General features: G+C 44.7%; 1 protein-coding gene across 1 annotated transcript in view; it reads right to left on the reverse strand.

Annotated features, from left to right (window-relative positions):
- Window positions 1–462: 462 nt before the first annotated feature.
- The window catches only part of Scarb2 (scavenger receptor class B member 2), a 56,453-nt gene continuing 35,480 nt past the window's right edge, over window positions 463–21,435 (reverse strand). Inside the window, exons 3-12 of the mRNA XM_050149900.1 lie at window positions 20,709–20,856; window positions 18,991–19,179; window positions 18,295–18,386; window positions 13,134–13,253; window positions 12,380–12,549; window positions 10,468–10,586; window positions 9,069–9,142; window positions 7,760–7,811; window positions 5,185–5,343; window positions 463–3,217 (exon numbers count right to left, since the gene is read on the reverse strand). Of these exons, the coding sequence (XP_050005857.1) occupies window positions 3,179–3,217; window positions 5,185–5,343; window positions 7,760–7,811; window positions 9,069–9,142; window positions 10,468–10,586; window positions 12,380–12,549; window positions 13,134–13,253; window positions 18,295–18,386; window positions 18,991–19,179; window positions 20,709–20,856 (1,162 nt within the window). The 3' untranslated portion in view covers window positions 463–3,178. The remainder of the gene's footprint in view (window positions 3,218–5,184; window positions 5,344–7,759; window positions 7,812–9,068; window positions 9,143–10,467; window positions 10,587–12,379; window positions 12,550–13,133; window positions 13,254–18,294; window positions 18,387–18,990; window positions 19,180–20,708; window positions 20,857–21,435) is intronic.

Raw genomic sequence — 21,435 nt, forward strand, 5'->3', positions numbered from 1 at the left:
TCCTACAAGGTCAGACCTCCACTTGCGTCTGATCTCCTAGTGCCCTTCTTAATGGGGGGCCCAAAGATCAGGAAATGAACAGAATCTAGTAGAAAGCAGTTCCTAGCTTGGGAAGGAGGGAAGGGTGGGGGGTGGGGGGGCAGGGAGATCCTTTCAGTTCTAGACCGAGGAGCCTGATACGACCGCGAGGCTGGGACACTCACTGATCAGAAAGCTGCTGGCCCCTTCAGTTTAGGGTTGCCTTGGTGTTTGGTATTGACTCTCTCTACATTATCAGGGGCTTCCACGTCTCTGAAGAAAACCCTGAGGCAGAAAAGCAGGGAAAAGGGTCTGCTTGGAGTGGCCTGCCTTTGACAGTTGAGCAGAAATTACAAGTGGCCCCAAGAGTGTGAATTGGGGATGCATCAGCAGAGGCGAATTTCTCAAATGAAACTCCATCCAATGAGAGACAGTTCACGCAACTTCATATAAACTTTTTTTTTTTTATTAGTGAAACATTTCGTTACATTATGGGTAGAAATAAGATCAGGTCAGGAACCACAAGAAATGAACCGACTGTGTAAGGTACATGAAGAACATAATGATCAGACGTTTTAAGATCAGGCACAAGCAATTTACACCAGTTCCAATGCTCAGGGGGCCTTTGAAAGGGTTCATACTGCAAACAACTTCAAGCATCCTTAAGTGAAAACCCCAATAGGGGTTAGCGGTGCAGCAGCGCTTGTTCCATTGGATCATTAGTGATCTCTGTAGAACACACGTGAAGGTAAGGTCTATGGAACAGAGCCTGGAGCCTCCCTGGAAATGTCCATCACTCACTCTGTGCCCTCCCAGTTCCCTGCCATCCTGTGGTATGAGAATGCTGGTGGCCCCACCGTCTTTGGGACCTTCCCAGGACAATGGTCTCGGCCCACACAAAATGGGTACATTGCTGTTAGTCAGCCTGTAATTCTGACTGTGGCTTGTGGGTTTGCCATGGACCTTTTAGAAGGAAAATATCAAATGTGATTTTTGAGCCATCTCTATCAATAACCATGGCGCTAAGCGCTAATAAAGAATCTATTTTTGGTCTCCTTTTCTACGTGAGATTCCGTCTACTATGTACATCATTAACTGCTGTAATTTCTGTGTTAAAAACATCTCCTCAGAGATGACCACGTCCTGAAAATAGGAATGAACCAATCAGTATGCACTAGCTTACCAGTTTAATTTATTGTGGATAAGTAGTTGCATAAAGACAGTCAGGAGTAGTGCACACCTGTAATCCCAGTCCTGGGAGGCTGAGAGGGGAGGCTCACCACAAGGTCAAGGTCAACCTATGCTACCTAGTGAGTCCTAAATCAGCCTGAGCTACAGAGTGAGACTCCGTCTTGATGTATGAAGACCAAGACATGCTAACTACCTAGCTAAATATTGATAAAGTCTAAAGATATTTGCCATTATTAGAGATGAAAATTTTCAATTTGGTTTTCACAGCCATGTTTGGGGTACCGAATATTTCTACCTTGGTTTGTAAGAAAGGTGAAAATTTAACGAATCTGTCCCTTCAAGAAGGGATACAGCAGTCAAGCATGGTGGCTCACAGATCCCAGCACTCGGGAGGCAGAGGCAGCGGAGACCTGTGAGTTAAATGCCATCCTGGTCTACACAGTGCGTTCCAGAGCAGCCGGGCTTACACAGAGACACTCAGTCTCAAAACACCAAAATAAAAAAAGAGAAGGGAAACCTCACATACCGCTGTAGTGTCAAGAGAGGAGAATTTGGGCCTGCATATTAAAGCAACATTTTACCTCCAAAGACATATGTGAAACTTCAGTTTTTTAATTCTTTTTGTTTACATTGAAATTCAGTTTTAAACGACAAAATTCAGTTTTCATGAACTTATATAAGAGGTTGGCTAGATAACATATAGGGTTCCTCAGTAAAAAAATCAGTGGTGAGCTCTGAGAATCAAAGACAATTCCCTTCGTGATGGCTGAGGTCTGACGGCTGGGATGCCATTGTCCTTCAGAGACCTGAAGAGGAGTAGCTGGCTTCTTCTCAGGCGCCTCATCTGAAGGTCTTTCTGTCTCACACTCTAAACACTTGTCGCTCTGTCAGGAAAACGATTGTCAACGGAAGCGGAGGGCACTTAGTGAGTGACGGAAAGCCAGTAAACACTGGCCGGGACCAAACCTAAGGGATAAATTTAAAATCTTCTTTTCAAAGGTGAAATGCCTTCCTGGATCTCCATGTGACGTAAGCTATGGGCAGACAGACTTTCCAATGTTCGTAATTTTACAAATAATCACTCGATATTTGGCAGTCACCGTCATTCCATATCACCATCCTATCTGGCAAAGACGGATGGGGGATACATGCCATAGGTTCCATTCTCCCAGAGCCGCGTTTCTCCATCGAGACAGCTTCGCCTAAAAATGACAGCTAACCTATAAAAACTCACACTGAACTCTAAACGAATACCCTCACCAACACTGCCAGGGCATCCTCCTCCTCCACAAAAGCACAACCTAAAATCCTCAGGAGTTCAAGGCTACTACAGACAAACAGTGCCCAACCCTGTCCACGTGACTCCGCTCACCATCAAATAGTCGAAAGACCGCGTTATTTTCCTAAAGGGATTACAATCTGGAAGTTAGAGTGAAATGCGGCGTGTAACGTCTCAAGGAAGGAAAGCAGACAGGTTTGCGGGGCGCATCATACAGAGCTATCATTTTACCCTGGGTGCCACACTCTTTCCTCTTGTGTAAGGAGTCGAATGGAGAGGAACAGGAAGCCATACACATATATTTTGAACACAGTTTGGAGAATGAAACACACTGAACCAGGTCAGGTCAGCTAATGCTAACAAGTGATGCAGACTTTGTATCTACAACGGGAGTCACAAAAATCCCACAGCTCCCAGAGCCCAACCCAAAGTTTCTACACAGTTTATTAGATACTTCCTAGACACATCAGAGCTATTTCAGAGACATGATTTGATAAAGTATAATGTCCAGCCATATCACCCTGCTCATTACTCTCCGTCCAGGAAGTTCTCCTCACTTGCCAGCACTGTGACCTCTCCCTCTTCTTGACGGGCCAGGAGCCTATGAGGATTCAGGGATTCCCCTGTCCTGGTCCAGATCAGGGCAGTGTACACGCTCTCTCACCAAGCTCAGGCGACAGGTAAGTTCGATTAGGTTCGTATGAGGGGTGCTCTTTCATCTGCCGTTCCCTGAGACAGACAACAGAAGAGGCAAAGGGTTAAATGTTAAGGTCAGCAACATCTGTCCTGATGTGAAAAGTTGAGGCCAGCTGAGGATGGAGAAGGTGGAAGGAGGAGAAGCTGTTCAGAGGTAGTTACCTCCACTCTCTGCCCAGCTGCCTTTGCTCTTTAAGACTCTAACCAGACTGTTAGAGGTCAGCTCTTCCTCTTCAGCCCCCAATACCCCTGTGTTATCCCCTCTCTCCTCTGGACTATATAACCATTAGCATCCTGGACCGAAACAGCCTCCTCCCACCCAGGACCAGTGCTTCAGAAGTTGTGGATGCTCACTGACGCTCGCGGAAGCTGAGGATGGCTAATAATGATGGGTGCTAATGAACGTTCCATGAGGTCTGTTTACACCTAGGAAAATTCTGCCAATGACAAGGACTGGCAGATCCATAGGTGGCAATGGTAGACAGTTTGCCTCATTGCTAATTCAGGCTTGCCTGACTAGCATGACTAAAAGTGACTTACTGGCAGGGTTAGCCAAGCCAGCACTCACATGGTTTCAACAGTTTCATCCCCTACTTCACACTGCCCAGACAGTTTAGCAGGATAACGGAAGGGAGAAATACCTCATAAAAACAGAAATTGCTGAGCCTAGGCAAAGTCTGGCTGTTTGAATCTGTAATCCCAGTCACCGAGGAGACTAAAGCAGGAGATTCACAAGATCAAAGCCCAGCGGTGCCGCAGAGCAAGTATAAGGTCAGCCTGAGCAGTTCAGAGAGACTTATCTCAAAAATACGTTTGTTTTTAAGGACTGGGCATATGTCTCAGTGTTATTGAATGCTTGCCTGGTGTGTGTCAGGTCCTCGCTTCAACCTCTAGCTCCTCAGAAAAGGAGGGGTTCTACAAGGAGCAGCATGAGGTATTCAGCCTCCCGGTCACTTGAGAGGCTGTTCTGAGCCAGTTTATCCCACCCTTCTGGAAATGAACGATTCTCATGTACTCATCTGTTACCATTGCTATGGGATCTCAACCACAGCACCTTCAGATACACCAGGGATTCAAAGCATGTCACTGCCCCTTTGCTCTACAATACTGGAATGATTTTATCATAGGTAATAGCTAAATTTATTAAATACACTGAGCCAAGTCCTCTGTGCTTTCTATGTTGTCTGATACTCTCCAGAAACTCACAAAGGAGACACTATTTTCACTCTATTTTACAGATGATGAAAATGAGGCCATTTCAAGTGTCATATATAGACTGGATTTGAACCCAAGAAATCCAGCACCAAAGCATAGGTGCTTAAAGGTTTTATGTTTCTTTCAAATTTTTGTTTTCAAAGATGTAAAGCTACCTCGTATGGGATATATCCAGGAATCCCAAGCCCACTAAGAGAGCCTCAAATACCAAATGGCACTGGTGGTTCTATCACCCTCCCTATCCCAACACACATCAGCCCTGCCTCCTACTTGGCCCATTGGTTATACAACCACAAAAATCAGTATTTCCCTCCTCCGTAAAACCCCCAAATCTACCCAAGGGAGCCAGCTGACAGCACTTCAGTAAAGCTTATTGAGGAATTCCTCAGGTAAACTTATCAACAAGTGTGGAATATCTCTTTATATGTCTCTGTGACTGGTTTAATAAAGACGTTGACTGGCCAATAGCTGGACAGGATAAGCTTAGGCAAAGGAGCCAAACTGGGAATGCTGGGAAGAAGAAGGGACAGGTCAGGAGTCCTGAGCAGACACAGAGAAAAGTGAGAATGGCATGTCATACTGAGAAAAGGTGCCAAGCCATGCGGCAAAGCAAAGAAAAGAAATATGGGCTAATTTAAATGTATCAGTTAGCTAGTAATAGGCCTGAGCTATTGGCCAAGCATTTATAATTAATAGTGGGTCTCCCTATGGTTATTTGGGAACTGGTGGGAGGGAACAAAAAGTCTGCCTACAAACAAGAGAGAATTCCCCTCGCTAGCACTTACCTCGTTCATGGACCCCTGTCCTCGGCACGCAAGCCATGTGAAAATCAAGCCAAGGAACACGCCCAGTGCCATGATGATGTAGGGTATGTTGGTGACGATCAAAGTCGTGTTAGTTACAGACTTCAATCGGCTTGCAGTCTCTTTGTCAATGAGGACACTCTGGAGGAGGAAGAAATAGTATTAGCTTGAGAACTAGACTGTGTGGTTGGTGTGTGTATGTGTGTACATGTGTTTCAAACAATAAAATACAATTTGATTATGTCTTATTTTTTTTTAAGCAAACCAGATAAACTGAAAATTCACTCAATATTAGAATAACCAAAGAGGGAATTTACTCATATATTTTCTCTTGAAGATAATTATAACTCTTTTTTTTTTTTTTTTTGGATTTTTCGAGACAGGGTTTCTCCATAGCTTTTTGGTTCCTGTCCTGGAACTAGCTCTTGTAGACCAGGCTGACCTCGAACTCATAGAGATCTGCCTGCCTCTGCCTCCCGAGTGCTGGGATTAAAGGCATGCGCCACCACGGCCCAGCTTGATAATTATAACTCTTAACATAACTTGGAAAAGAGAGAAAAGATATTAAGAAATGTTGAGATAATATATATTAGGGTTAGGGTATGAAATGTCTCCACAGGCTCAGGTCTTAAATGTTGACCACATCTTGTAGTACTGTGTTTGTTTGTTTGTATTTTATTTTGACACAGGGTCTCATTCTGTAGCCCTGGCTAGCCTGGAACTCACTATGTAGACCAGGCTAGTCTTGAACTTGTGGCACTGCCGCTGGAGTGCTGGGATTACAGGTGTGTGCTGCCATGGTGTACTGCTTTTAAAGGCCATGGAGGCTCTAGGAGAAGACCTCATTTCTCTCCTGAGTCCATATTATGGTCACCAGTCTCAACAAAAATGATTCACATGAGTTGTGGTGCTAACAAGAATGAGGGAGAGAATTCCTAACAGAGGAGAATGCTCTAGAACAGCATTTTAGTATGAGAACAGAGGTTTCCTCACTCAGTGTGACCGGTGAGGCATCAAAAGAGCACAAGTCCCTAAGGATGAGAACAGTTCTGCTTAGTTTGCTCCGGTGCGGGGGTAGGCTGTCGTGGCGGTGGAAGGTTCTGGGGCAGATTTTCCTGTAACTGCCCTAGGTTTGTCAGAGTTGGGGCTTCCTCCTGACAGCAGTCTCTAGTGTCACTTCCAGGCCTAGTACTTTTCTTTTCTCCCCCTCTTCTCCTCTCCTTCCTTCTTAAGACAGGGTAACCCCAGGTCTCACTAGATAACCCTGTTTGGTCTTAAACCCACAGAGATTCACATGCCCCTGCCTCTTCTCCAGTACTAAGACTAATGCCTGACCTTGACATATAATTTTATTTATTTATTTATTTATTTATTTATTTATTTATTTATTTATTTTTATTTTTTTGGTTTTTCGAGACAGGGTTTCTCTGTGGCTTTGGAGCCTGTCCTGGAACTAGCTCTTGTAGACCAGGCTGGTCTCGAACTCACAGAGATCCACCTGCCTCTGCCTCCCGAGTGCTGGGATTAAAGGCGTGCGCCACCATCGCCCGGCCATATAATTTTAAGAATATTTTATTGGTTTGTTTGTTTGCTGTCGTTTGGTGGTGGTGGCAGCAGTGGTGTGTGTGTGTGTGTGTGTGTGTGTGTGTGTATGTGTGTGTGTGTGTGTGTGTGTGTAAGATGGAAGTAAGAAGACAATTCTCCAGGTTGATGTCATTCTCTACCCTGTGGGGGTTCTGGAGTCCAAACTCAAGTTCTTCAGCACGGACGGCAGGCACCTTTACCTGCTGGGCCATCTCGTCTGCCCCTGACATGGGACTTTTACAGAAGGTGTCTGGAGCTGTCAGGGCTTCAGTGGAGGCACAGGCTTCAGGGGACAGAGCTTGGGGTGCTTTTGTCACCTTTGTAGCTCGTTTCTCACGTAAGTGGCACCTCGGAAGGGTGTTATTCAACTGGTGCTCTTGAGACAAAAAAATGTCCAAATAAACTCTCAGGTACAGACAAGTACTTACTTCCCGCAAGTGTTAAAGAGAGCTTTTCCGGGGCAGCATATATTTTAAAAAGTCACCATGGAGGCTGGAGGGATGGCTCAGCAGTGAAGAGCATCGCTGCTCCTGAAGAGGACCTGGGTTCAAGTCAGAGAGCCCACATACAGCAGCTCACAGCAACCCATAATTCTGCTTTGCGGGGGTCGGGTTATCTTCCAGACCCTGTGAGCACTGTTTACACTCACACATGACACATAAACAAACATAATTAAAAATAAATCTTGGCCAGGCAGTGGTGGCGCACGCCTTTAATTCCAGCACTCGGGAGGCAGAGGCAGGCAGAGCTCTGTGAGTTTGAGGCCAGCCTGGTCTACAAAGTGAATTCCGGGATAGCCAGGGCTATTACACAGAGAAACCTTGTCTCAAAATACCAAAATAATAATAATAAATCTTTGTTTTAAAAAAGCCACCTTTTCCTCTTTTCATAACTTAAATGGCACACCACCGCAACAGTAGACATCATAAGCTTGGGCTGGTAAAACATACTTCTTCTCTTGTTCAGGACTTACCTCATTGAGATACATCACTGGGAAAACCATGGTCCTAATGTCTCCCGTTTCACTACAAAGACAAAGGATGGCATTATGTCACAGACATCCTCATGAACATCTCTCGCCTGGAGAGACATGATTACACAAAAATTACAGCACACTTAATCCACCCAGTCACCTAGAACTGACTGTGGACTTCTTAGCTTCTCAGACACATATAAATCAGAAGTCAAGACCACAACATTATCAGTCAGCCATGCAAAACTGCACGTCTATGTGGTATTTTATTAAAACATAAGGTATGGAATGCAATCATCCAAGGAGAACTGTTCAGCGAAGAAGACACGAGCTGCCACTTGGGCAGTTTCTAAGCCACCTTCGCCTGCCTCTGCAACAGGAGCCCACTGACCCCTGTCCCCCCCCCCCCCCGTACTCAGTGTTTGGGGCTTTGTTTTATCCACTTCTTTCAGCAGTCACATGCCGTGGCTCTCATTACATACAAGATGTGAAGAAGGGCATCCTACTAATAGAGACTAGGTAATAGACCTGAGATCACCGGGATTGTAATTCCATTTTGAGTCTAAGGGTCTAGCTCTTAACTACCATAATAAACTGTCTCAAAAATGTACAGACAGGTGCCGGAAGACATCCCTGTAAACCATGTTTGCTTCTTAGAAGGAACCTATAACATGGGATTAAATCTGGAGAGTTCAGTGGGGAAATACATAATTATAGATGGATGGATGGATGAATTAGACTAGACTAGACAGTAGGCAGATGGACGGATACATAGAGAGACAACACATGTGTGATTTTATGTCCTTGAATTTGTGATCTGCCAGCCTCAACCTCCTGGGCAGCTGGAATCACAGGTCTATGCTGCCAGGCTCAGCAAGACTTTTGACCTTTTCAATACAGTGCAAGACCCTTACATTGAAGGGATCTCCTATCACCTTAACGTTCTTTTCTGTGAATGAGAGCAAAGTACATATACATACTGTCTACATTAGTAACATATAGGAAACTCAGTACCCATAGAAGGTTTGCCAAAATTATGTATTTGATTGGCATTTTCTAAGATGTAAGAAAAATCCCATTGGCAAGACTGGGCAGGAAGCTATACTCAGGAATTCTTACTAAGGAGTTGTTACAATGAAATGTGGGGGAGAAAGGCTGGATTCAACCTCCTGCAACTGTTCAGATGAGGACTTGTATGGATAGACAAGTCGAGCCGTTAGAAGTAGCTCTCACTGCTCCAATACCATCCCTACCCGAAAGTCACGAGGCACACCCCACCTCTACCTCCATAGGAAGAAATGACGCTTACACAAAGTCATCCAGTTTCTTAACATAAGTGTTGATTTGGAATCTCTTGGCTGCTCTTAAAATGATTCCAGTCAACTGCAAATAAAAGGAGAGAAAAAAATTAATAGTTTTCCCAGCCGCATTTTCAACAGAGTGCAACTGTGTGTGGTTCTGACCCACGGGGACCCATTGCCATGTTTAGCAGGCAGAGTGAACAAGGGAAAACTGGTCCCTGCGATGGAACCACGAGCACTAACTGTGCTGGGTGGACTGGGCTTTGCAGAGGCTGAGAATCCCTGGGAATCTGCTAAAACACAGATTCTGATTGGTAATCAGGGTGGAGCATGAAATGGGGCATTTCTAGTAAGTTCCCAGGATATTGCTAAGCATGGAACACCCCACCAGAGGCTACAAATTCCGTGTTGGGTATAGACATTTGGGCAGTTGTCCAGAGCTGAGAAGAGGATGGCTTCCAAGTGCAGGGCTCCCCGTGCCAGAGTGCTGGAGGCATTCATTGGGCAGCAGCCCCCGAGGGGCACTAAGGGTACAGGACTTCATCTATCCTTTAGTGACAGGCCCTGCTGTTTGACTGACGAGAGGGAACTAGATGGCGAATAGAGAAGTACAGCCACGCCTGAGGGCTGGGCTGCACCCTGCTTGTGTAGTGTGTGTGGAGCACACTAGAGCTCAGGCTGGCCTCGGACTTGTGATCGTCCTGCCCCAACCTCCTCGGTAGCTGGGATCACAGGACTGTGCTGCCAAGCTCAGAAAGATCTTTGACCTTTCCATTTATTTTCAGTGAGAGACTCTTACTCTGAAGGGATCCCCTATGACACTAACATTCTTCTCTGTGTACTCAAAGTATATATACACATCCAGTACTGTCGACATTAATAATATATAGGACACTCAGTACCTATAGAAGCTTTGTCAAAAGCGAATGAAGCTAATATTTCCATTTAGATCTGTGTATTCTAAGTATGCAATACACAATTTATTTGTCTGTAATTCTGAAGGCGAAAAAGGCATTTGTGTTCCTGCCCAACAGCAGACTGACCAGAACATGGGTCCAGCCTCCGCTGTTTTTGGTGACTGATTTTGTACCATTGTTTTCATTTCATTATGTTATGCTGGATTGAACCTAGGGCCTCATGCGAGCTAAGTAAGTACTCCACGGCTGAGCTATATCCCCACCCTGTGGTTTTCCTTTGCTTTCTTTCTCTTCTTCTTTAAAGCGGGTTTACTGATTTCTGCAGATTTGGTCCACAGAGTTAGGACTTCCTGTTACAGGCTACGAACCACAGTGCACACCAATCTCCTTCTGCCCTCTTAAGTATCCACAGAAGACAGTGTGCCTTTTAATGCTTTGGATGAAGAGAACCCGCACATACACAATAAGACATGAGGAAGTGTGTACTCACAGGATTAATGTCCACAAATGTCTCGTGTTCTTCCTTGTTTGGGCGCATGCCTTTTATGGCAGAAACAAACTTCTCATCAGCTTGGTAAAAGTGTGGGAAAGACATGATTATGGGTGCGCCTGCATGGTAAGGGACAGAGAAATGAATGGTGGTGTTTTTAATACACATCTCCCGACCACAAAGTTGCTTCCTGAAGAAAAAAGAAAAAGCCATCCAAGTGAGCTTGCCAGGGTCACTCCAGAGAACTCTGATGCAAGGTTGGTGGGCAGCTGTGAAATGGACAGGAGGGGACTGCTGTCCTTAGACCTGTCCCAAAGGAGATTTTAAGGCCAATTAGACAAGAGAACCAAGTTAGTGCACCCCTTTATTTAAAAAAAAAAAAAAAGGAGTACTGTAATTCAGGAGAGAGGGTTCCTACGCAGGCAGCTTCTCCAAAGGAGCTTAAAGAGGGCTAGGCATGGTAATCCCAGCCTTGGGGAGGCTGGGACGGGAGGCTATGTGAGTTTAAGGATATCTTGGGCTACACAGTGAGTTTGAGGCCAGCCTCCAGGACTACATGGTAAAATCATTGTCTCAGAGCAACGAAGACAATCATCCCACACGCTTTAAAGAGGAATTCTATTCTAAATAGTAATCTAGCACAAATATTAGAAATGCTAGGGCCCGCTGGTCTATATAGATGAGTTACAAGACAGCAAGAACTACACAGTGAGACTCCAGCTCGAAAAAGAAACAAAAACAAAACAGAAAAAGAAGTACTTAGAGAAGTTTCATAAAAGCACATCCCTTCTCTTTGCTCTGTTCCCATGGTGATAAGATGAAGATACTAAGCTATATACATTATCCCAGCACCCACGAGGCTGAGACAGAAGGATGGAGAGTGATACCAGCCTGAGCTACACAACAGGACCCTGCCTCAAAGCAAACAAAACCAAGAGCAAAAACCAGAAACAAAAAAAAAAGAGGACACTGCACACCTGTCAAGTAAGGCTCCGTAGGTAATTCTGCCGCGACTTCTACTGTTGAAATTAACCTCTGGGGCTGGAGAGATGGCTCAGCACTTAAGAGCACTGAACTGACTGCTCTTCCTGAGGACTAGGGTTCGATTCTCAGCACCTACATGGCAGCTCACATCTGTCTATGACTCCAGTTCTAGGGGATCTGACACTCTTACCCAGGCATACACGAAGGCAAAATCACCAATGCATATAAAATAAAAATTATATATAAGTGTAATATATTATATAGTATAATATGCATTATTTATAAATAACCTTCAAGACAAAAAGACACCTTTTGTCAGCTGCAGTGTGGATGATTCTCTCATTCTTGGGAAGGGACAGAGCTGAGGCATCAGGAACCAGAGGGAGAACAAGACACTTAGAAGGTAGACACACAAGTCTGAAGACCCGAGAGAGCTCTTGGGAGCCCACATAAAGGTGCAAAGGGAGAGCTGACTCCACTGAGTGTCCTCTGAAGCCACGTGTGTGCCATGGCATGTGTGCTCACCCATTCTACACACACCAATAATAATGCAACCAAATGGGAAAAAAAAGAGAAACTCACAAATAAGAGTTTAAAACTAAATCTGCTTCAAAATCATTGGGAATCTTAGCCAAGGCATGTGCTACCAAAACTAGGAATTTAAATTGTTTGATAGGTATCATCACTGTCATGGTCGTTATCAACCACGGGGGGAGGGGGTGGTGTGCTATGGAGCCCAGGCTGGCCATGAGCTCACTGTCTTCCTGCTTCTGCCACCTGGTGCGGGATTGCAGGCATATGCCAAAACATTATCCTTGAAAGGCTGGGCTCGCACTGTATCTCAGGTTGGTGACAGGTTCTTTGTTGAACACCCCAAGTCTGTCTGCATCCTAGACACCTTAACCACGACCTCTCTAGAACTTCTTACCATTCTTGCAGATGCTGACATTCAACACTCCCGAGTCCATGCAGTTTCCTTCAGGTATACAGAACCCAGCATTTTCGGAGGTATTGGCCAGAATTTCTTTAGGCACCTTATAGCGAAAAGCAGGCAGTCCCTCCACACTCTCAAAACCACTGAAAGTTATATATACCGACCTGGTAGGAGGGAAGAATACAAAGTCAATGTAGGAATGCAGCTTACCGGTAGAATGCTTGCCTAGCAACCGTGAAACCCTGGGTTCAAATCCCAGCACTGCACAAACGAGTGTGGTGGCTCATGTCAGTGATAGAAGCACTAGGGAGAGGGAGGAGGATGAGAATATCAAGGTCATCAGAGGCTACAGCAGGGTCTGGCAGGTGTGAAGCCAGCCTGAGACACATGAGTCCCTGACTCCAATAAATTATAAATAAATAAGAAATACAAAAAGAAAGAGAGAGAGGGAGGGAGGGAGGGAGAGAGGGAGGGAGGGAGGGAGGAAGGGAGGGAGGAAGGGAGGCAGAAAGAAGGAAAGAGAGAGTAAGGGAGGGGAGAGGATGGAAGGGAAGGGAGGTAGAATGGTTAGATAATGTGCCCAGGGCCACACAGCTGCTAGTAACAGTGTTAAGACCCAATCAACAGCTACCTTGTGGAGCCCATATTATGAACCATTACACAGCATTCTCTCTCAGTGTGTGCCTCCAGCCTGTCACCAGTATGTGTAAATTCCTGTGCACAACACATGCATGTGTAGCGCCCCTACCTGCAGAAGTCAGAGGGGAACACGTAGAGGACTTCATCCTTGGTGATGAGGGGATGGAAAGAATCTCCATCTGTCCCGTTAATCATGTTGCATTGGTCTGTGGTCCACCAGTCCAGCGACCTGCAGTTGATAAGCACAGCGGAGGACAGAGATGATCGAGTCAGACTGTGGGATCTCTCAATGAGCAGGACCGTGCCAGGGCTAAGTGGGACTGGCTACCTCGGCATCTTATCCACAAACAGGCACAAGCGTGCTAGGAACTAGAATAGAGGGGAATGAAAAAGTAGACCCCGAAACCAAAATCACATTTGATAAAGATAACAGCCACAAATTTCTGTTTTTTTTCCTCAAAAAAAAAAAAGTTCATCTCTCATAGGTGTTTAGAAATACTGATTTAGGGACCAGCAAGATGGCTCAGGGGATGAAGACCCTGTCTGTGGGACTCACAACCAGAGGTCAATCTCTGGACCTATGTAAAGGTGGAGAAGAAAAACCAAGGCCACAAAGCTGTCCTTTGACCTCTGTGTGCACACTGGGGCGCACTTGTTCCCCATCCCACATCATATACAAACACAACAACAATAATAGAACTGCTGGTTCACTTAAAGCAGTAACCCAAGAATGCATTAATAATAGCCTTGCTCTAGCCAGGCGGTGGTGGCGCACGCCTTTAATCCCAGCACTCGGGAGGCAGAGGCAGGCAGATCTCTGTGAGTTCGAGGCCAGCCTGGTCTACAAGAGCTAGTACCAGGACAGGCTCCAAAGCTACAGAGAAACCCTGTCTCGAAAACAAAACAAAACAAAATAATAGCCTTGCTCATAGCTTGGCCCGGGGCAGATGGACTTTGTACAGAAATATCCCATTCTTTAATCTGCATGGAAGACTATTAGCTACTCTCTCAATAGTTCTTGCTTCCAAAAACAACAGACTTGTCTAGGACAAGACGAAATGCTAATTCTGAGTTGGCATCACACACCAGAAGTACAATCGAGACAAGCTTGACTAATGGTCCATGCGGTGCCCTGAACGTTTACGATCCCTCCAGGTTGTGAGAGGGGAACCCTGACATAAGACTAGTGACCTTAGATTAGACTGTAGGGACTGACTCAACCCTTCCTTCACGTGTCTGACGTTAAAGCGAGAAGACGGCCTTGCAAGGAACCACAACCCTGCCCTCATCAGAGCTGCAGGGACTTTGGTCCTAGGCTGCTCAGCACACAGAACTGTGAAGAGTAAATTACTGCTTTTTATAAGTCACGTGGTCTATGACAATTTGTTATAGTTGTCAGAATGGACTAAAACAGTCCAAATGCATAAGAAAGGAGAGGGCAAAACATAAATAGCAATTGTCCCAATTTAGGTCCGGATGCTATTCTCAGTTCCTGCCTTCAGGGTGTCTGCAAAGTGAAAACAGAAAAGAAAGGATGATAAAACGGGGAAGGAGAACCGTCAGACTGCCCGTAGCACATTCAGAACAAATGAACATCTTCCTAGACAAAAGGATAGCAAGCATACAGTGTTAAGTTGAGCTCAAAGGATACTGTTCTGCTCGCTGGAAGCCAGGAGAAAGAAGCAGAGGTCAGTTTCTGCGTTAATAAGGATAGCGAGTGCTCCACCAGGGGCTTGAACCAGGGTCCAAGGAGCAGAGATTTCCTGCTCATCAAAAGAGGCCAAAAAAAGGCAACATCTACCTGCTGTGTTGGTTTTGGAGTTATCCAAAGGTGGTGGCTGGGGGAGGAAGACTCAGAAATGCCCCACCCAGAACCTGAAGTAAGCTGTCTCTGGATTTCTCCCATGTCATGGTGGGAGGCACACCTTGTACACTGGTTCCGTACTACATGGAGGCCAACATAAGGAGAGATGAGGGGATAGACAGATCGACAGACAAACAGACAGACAGACAGACACGCGCGCGCGCACACACACACACACCAGACTAGCTTCCCAACTGAAACAATTGTGCAAATCATTTTTCAATTCAAACTTAAAGGACAGAAAACCAAGTCACAAGGAAATGAATTCAGGCTAATTCCATAAAACTGTGCACAGTATCACATGTGAAACAGTAACCGTCTTAAAAGTAATGGGGGCTAGGGGCAGGAGAGATGGCTCAGACGCTGCTTTTTAGAGGATCTGGGTTAGGGTCCCAGTATCACATCCTAATGGTGGCTCACAACCCTCTGCATCTTCAGTTCCAGGGAATCTAATACCCTTGGGCCTCGTGGGCATCAGAAACACACATAGTGCACAGGCTCACCTACAGACAAAGCAGTCATACATATAAAATAAAATAAATGTTTTTTATATTAAAAAGCAATGGAGCTAGTGACAGCTTAGATCAGGTTCTGCTGTGAGGCATTTCTGAGTCTTCCTATCCCCAGTCACCAGCTTTGGACAACTCTGAAACCCACATAACAGGTAGATGTTGCTTTTTTTTTTTTAAATATTTATTTATTTATTGTGTATACAATATTCTGTCTGTNTGTGTGTGTGTGTGTGTGTGTGTGTGTGTGTGTGTGTAGACCTCATGGCCTTGCACATGGAAGACAAACCCTCTTCCATTGATCTCTATCCTAAGCCCCAGCCCCCTTTTGTAAATTTTGAGATGGTCTCACTAAATTGTCCAGGCTAACCTTGATCTGACTCTGGAACCCAATCTGGGTTTTCCACTCCTCCAGTTTTTGCCTCAGAAAGAAGCTGGGATTACAGTGAATTTAGAATTCCCATTAGCAGGAATGAGATTGTATAAACACACAGGGACCTTTGGCCACAAGGTGGCACCACGTCCCCTGGAGTTGATGGTGGCTGAGTTTTTAAACTACATCTTCAGCAGCAGGACAAGGCAAGATTTAGGATCTATGCTCTTTAAGGTCCTGGGTCCTCCATCAGTGTGAAGGGGCAGTCACTTGAGTGTGGGAGCCTCAGAGGAGGTCGGTGCAGGGGATTAAGAAAGCTCCCTGGAGGGCTTGGGATGTGGTTCACAGGGTAAAGCAGCCCCTGACCACTCCCTCACCCCCACCAGATCATTCAGGAAGCTCAGAATTTGATCCCTAGCACCACATAAAAAAATAAAGAAAATCACAAAGGTGATAGATCAACCTGGGCTACAAGAAATCCGGTTTCAAGAAAAGAGGACCCTGGGTCTTAGGATGGCTTAAGTACCCCCGCCCCCCAAAAAAATCCTTACTTAATTTGCATAAATGCTAATCCTGAACTAAAAAGGAAAAATCCCAGACCTAATCTTTGAATGACTTTTGAAATGGCCCCGCCTTGTTTTACACACCTCAGAAAAAAGTCTATATCTATATACTCAACAAAAGTACGTATACATGAAAGGCTGGCTAGGCACTGCTGCTCAAGTGTGCCTGTAATTCAAGCATTGGACAGATAAAGAATTGCTGCAGCGGGGCTGGAGAGATGTGCTTTTAACTCATGAGCCATCTCTCCAGCCCATAGATGTTGCTTTCTTTGCCCTCTTTTGATGAGCAGGGAATCTCTGCTCCTTGGACCCTGGTTCAAGCCCCTGGTGGAGCACTCGCTATCCTTATAGAGATCCCTTGACTGATACGCGTGAGGCTCTGATTTCCATTACCAATACCATAAAAAAAGGAGGTAAGTGGGTGACAATATTATAAGAAGAAAAATGAAACAAAATCAATAAGATTGAAAAAATAGAAAACCTGGATACAAAATATATTTTGGAAAAAAATCAACAGGGGTAAACTCTAAACTGTGGCTGAAGAGAGAACCCATTAGTTAGAAGATAGTTCTAGGGAATTTACATAAATACAAGATCAGAAAATGAAAAGTTTAGTAATTAAGACAGGGAGACTGAATTACGAGGACTTCAGAGTCCAGGAGGTAGGGAAATGGGACTGAGGTCGTCAAACATTAGTCAATACTTCAGTAACTCTGGACTCTACTTGGCTGGGCTACACACACTTTTCTCCACACAATCACCAAGCAACCTGTTGGCCATCTAGGACACTGACTGGCACCAGGCTTCACTTAAGCAATGGGATTAAGTTCCTTCAAAAACAACCCATTAATAATACTTTGTTTCCAATTCAATGAACTATGGACAGTGTGTTGATCTGGTCCTAAGTGCAAGTTTAGGGAGAATTTCCTAATTCTTATTTTATGCCAAGGTAGAGTTGGGCTTACATATAATTACAATCAGACACATTATGCGATGGGACATGAGAAAAGAAAAGGTCATAAAATAATCTGTCAATCAAAATAAAAAAAAACAAACCAAACCAAACCAAAACACATACTATGATCCTTAGCAATCATGCTACTTCTTGAACCAAAAAGAGAGTCCCAAACAAGAATCTGGGCTCCTGAGTGTCTTCACTCATGTGGCCCGGGGTTTCTCAACATCATTACATTCTGATCTGTGCTAGCATTTTGCTTTGAATAAAGTCCCCTTGTTGCTTTGCAAATCTACACGTGCTTATTTCAATGCTTTGAATAAGAACATGGATTCATTTGGCCTAAACCCCAAGCACCTGTAGCAAGACTTGGGGCATGGACCAGTCAGGTGAGTAGATAATTCCACCTGTTGCAAGATGCTGGCACATACCAACCAGTCAGGTGAAGAGATAATTTAATCTCGTGTGCTGGGATTAAAGGCATGTGCCACCACCACCCAGCTTGGTAATGAAATTTTTAAGTTTGAATCATTATAATACTAAACTCAAATAAATTTCCTCTTTAGAAAAATAACATAAACAGTCCATACTCATGAAGTTAAAAGAGAGGCAGGCTGCCCCCTTCCACCAGAGAGCCCTGGCCTGAATGTGCTTGACTGCGGCCACCACACGTTACTCCATAACTACCAAAGAAAAGCACTGGCTCCATGGCTTCTTCTTCACCTCTGGTTGTGGTAAGCCTACAAACCATCAATTTCATTAGTTCTCGAGGAATCTTAACCCTCATCATGATTTTTTAAAGTAGTAATTTTAAGAACATTTCTATTTTTATCTAAAAGGTAAACAACTTCTCTTTCACTGCTGGGATCAAATTCAGACTACGTGTGTGGCAGGCAGGTGCTCTACCATCAAGCAATATCTCCAATATTAAATTAGGGGGGAAAGGCATATTCGGTTGAAACGGAAAACAGAAACAAAGCTCACTAGACAATCTTATTAGACTCACGTTTTCCCGTTCCACTCCACGATCTTCGTAAAGTTGAGGTAGTTGTCTTCTCCCGTCAGAAAAACATAGTCTCCGTCATTAGTGCCATTTTTCTGAAAATAAGTGAACATCACAATTTTTAAAATGATAAATATAAGCAGTAAAACAACAACAACAACACCTTTTGAAATACTATGATACTCAGAACACCCCGTGAAAGCCGTGCTCCCGTGAGGTGGGGCATTCTCGGGAACATGTATTTGGGCTGCTCCCCCAGAATGAAGGGAGCAGTGTGGTGAGACTTGACCTCCAGACCCATTCTCCCACAGTAGGGTTTAAAACTTGCTTATAATTCTGTATGAACAGCCTCTAAGTTTTTGAACACTTAAGGCTCGCCCTCTGCATGAGAGGAAGTGAAATGCTATTGCTTTATGCACTGAGAGTGAGACCTTGGACAGTTACGAGTCAGCAGATGAGCAAACCGCCTCACCCCTAACTTAACGCTTTATTCCCGGGTTAATTTTACCTGTCACCAACTTTTCATTTTACTTCAGTTTCTCCCCCCACCAGTCTTATTTTTCACAGACTTTTAAAAGTATTTAGAACCCTGGTCAATGCTGGTCTTCACCTAGAAGAAAGCCAGCCTCCAGACGCACTCTGTCTTGGGCACCCTCTGCCCACTGTGAGCTGAGGAGAGGTTTTAGGAAGAAAACTTACGCCATAGAACAGGCCAAAGTTCGGGGAGATGTCAGGTCGGAAAATGTGGACGAGGGACAGGATCTCATCTTTGTAGCCCCAGAGCAACTCGTGCACGGAGTGAGTCACAAACAGCTTCTGCTGGTAGGTTTTCAGCATGGCCTCGATGATGTCCTTGAGGAGGGGCAGCTGGGCCAGTTCCACAACGGTCTGCGGAGCAGAGGCGGGTTAACCAGTGTTCCCTCTGAAACACCCACCTGCCTCTCTTCCTGCTCCTCAGCAGAATGGGCCAGAAACTGAGATGTAAAGGTTTGAGACTACACAGAAAATCCAACCAGTGACCTCCCTGTCGGTGTGGAGGAAGAGCTTGTGTGTGTGTGTGTGTGTGTGTGTGTGTGTGTGTGTAGACCTCATGGCCTTGCACATGGAAGACAAACCCTCTTCCATTGATCTCTATCCTAAGCCCCAGCCCCCTTTTGTAAATTTTGAGATGGTCTCACTAAATTGTCCAGGCTAACCTTGATCTGACTCTGGAACCCAATCTGGGTTTTCCACTCCTCCAGTTTTTGCCTCAGAAAGAAGCTGGGATTACAGTGAATTTAGAATTCCCATTAGCAGGAATGAGATTGTATAAACACACAGGGACCTTTGGCCACAAGGTGGCACCACGTCCCCTGGAGTTGATGGTGGCTGAGTTTTTAAACTACATCTTCAGCAGCAGGACAAGGCAAGATTTAGGATCTATGCTCTTTAAGGTCCTGGGTCCTCCATCAGTGTGAAGGGGCAGTCACTTGAGTGTGGGAGCCTCAGAGGAGGTCGGTGCAGGGGATTAAGAAAGCTCCCTGGAGGGCTTGGGATGTGGTTCACAGGGTAAAGCAGCCCCTGACCACTCCCTCACCCCCACCAGATCATTCAGGAAGCTCAGAATTTGATCCCTAGCACCACATAAAAAAATAAAGAAAATCACAAAGGTGATAGATCAACCTGGGCTACAAGAAATCCGGTTTCAAGAAAAGAGGACCCTGGGTCTTAGGATGGCTTAAGTACCCCCGCCCCCCAAAAAAATCCTTACTTAATTTGCATAAATGCTAATCCTGAACTAAAAAGGAAAAATCCCAGACCTAATCTTTGAATGACTTTTGAAATGGCCCCGCCTTGTTTTACACACCTCAGAAAAAAGTCTATATCTATATACTCAACAAAAGTACGTATACATGAAAGGCTGGCTAGGCACTGCTGCTCAAGTGTGCCTGTAATTCAAGCATTGGACAGATAAAGAATTGCTGCAGCGGGGCTGGAGAGATGGCTCAGTGGTTAAGAGCATTGCCTGCTCTTCCAAAGATCCTGAGTTCAATTCCCAGCAACCACATGGTGGCTCACAACCATCTGTAATGAGGTCTGGTGCCCTCTTCTGGCCTTCAGTCATACAGGCAGGAAGAATATTGTATACATAATAAATAAATAACTAAATAAATAAATAAATAAAAGAGAATTGCTGCAGTGAGCAAGATTGTGTGTGTCCATCATTTGTGTCTGGTTTGTCTGTCTGTCTGTCTGTCTGTCTGTTTTTGGTGCCACTGGGATTAAATTCAGGAACTCACCATGCTAAGCAAGATGAGCCCACCCTGTAATATCTACATTTTATCATATAATAATTGCTTTTGAAATACATAGAATCCGATCAGGCTTGCCATCTTCCTCCCACAAACCCACCATAACGAACCCAAAGGCCTACTTACCAACAGAGGAATATTTATTGTTCTAATCAAGTCAACATTAGGGTCACCAACAGATTGGTTTCGTTCAAAAACATATGCCTTATTACTGACAGCAGATATGGTTGTTCCATTCTCTCCAAACTGGATGTTTGCCTTGTTCCTGAGTTCCCTAAACAAACAAATGAAACATTTGAAAATTGATACCACATTAACAAACAAGACCTTTCCCTCCACTCAGAATTAAAGTTACATTTTATCCATATAACATTTCTAATAAAATGACTATTTACATAGGCTGTTGATACTCAGCCCTTAAAAACCACAGATCAGAATCAGGGAGATGAACTCTTTTCTAAATTACAACTTGGCCCTGAAATATTTTCAATTCAGTTCACAGGTTCAATTTGTTACTGATGGCTTTGGTTCCAACTTGAATTTAATTGTAAATTTATATTTAAAAATTGAGGCCACAGTCTGGTGGTGGTGGTGGCATACACCGCCAGACTCAGGAGAACTCAGGAGGCAGATCTCTAAGTTTGGGGCCAGCTTGGTCTACAAAGCAAATTCTAGGACAGCCAGAGCTATTACACCGAGAAATCCTGTCTCAAAACAAAAACATTGAGTTAGATGTGTTTGTTGGCACATGTCTGCAATCCCAGCACTCAAGAGGTTGAGGCAGAGGATCACTGACAAGTTTAAGGCCAGCCTGATCTACACAGTAGCAATACCATCTCAAAAAGCTAAAAAA

The sequence above is a fragment of the Alexandromys fortis genome, unplaced genomic scaffold (assembly GCF_014885135.2).
Source record: "Alexandromys fortis isolate MF-2015 unplaced genomic scaffold, M_Fortis_MF-2015_v1.1 scaffold_0, whole genome shotgun sequence".
Classification (NCBI taxonomy): Eukaryota; Metazoa; Chordata; class Mammalia; order Rodentia; family Cricetidae; genus Alexandromys; species Alexandromys fortis.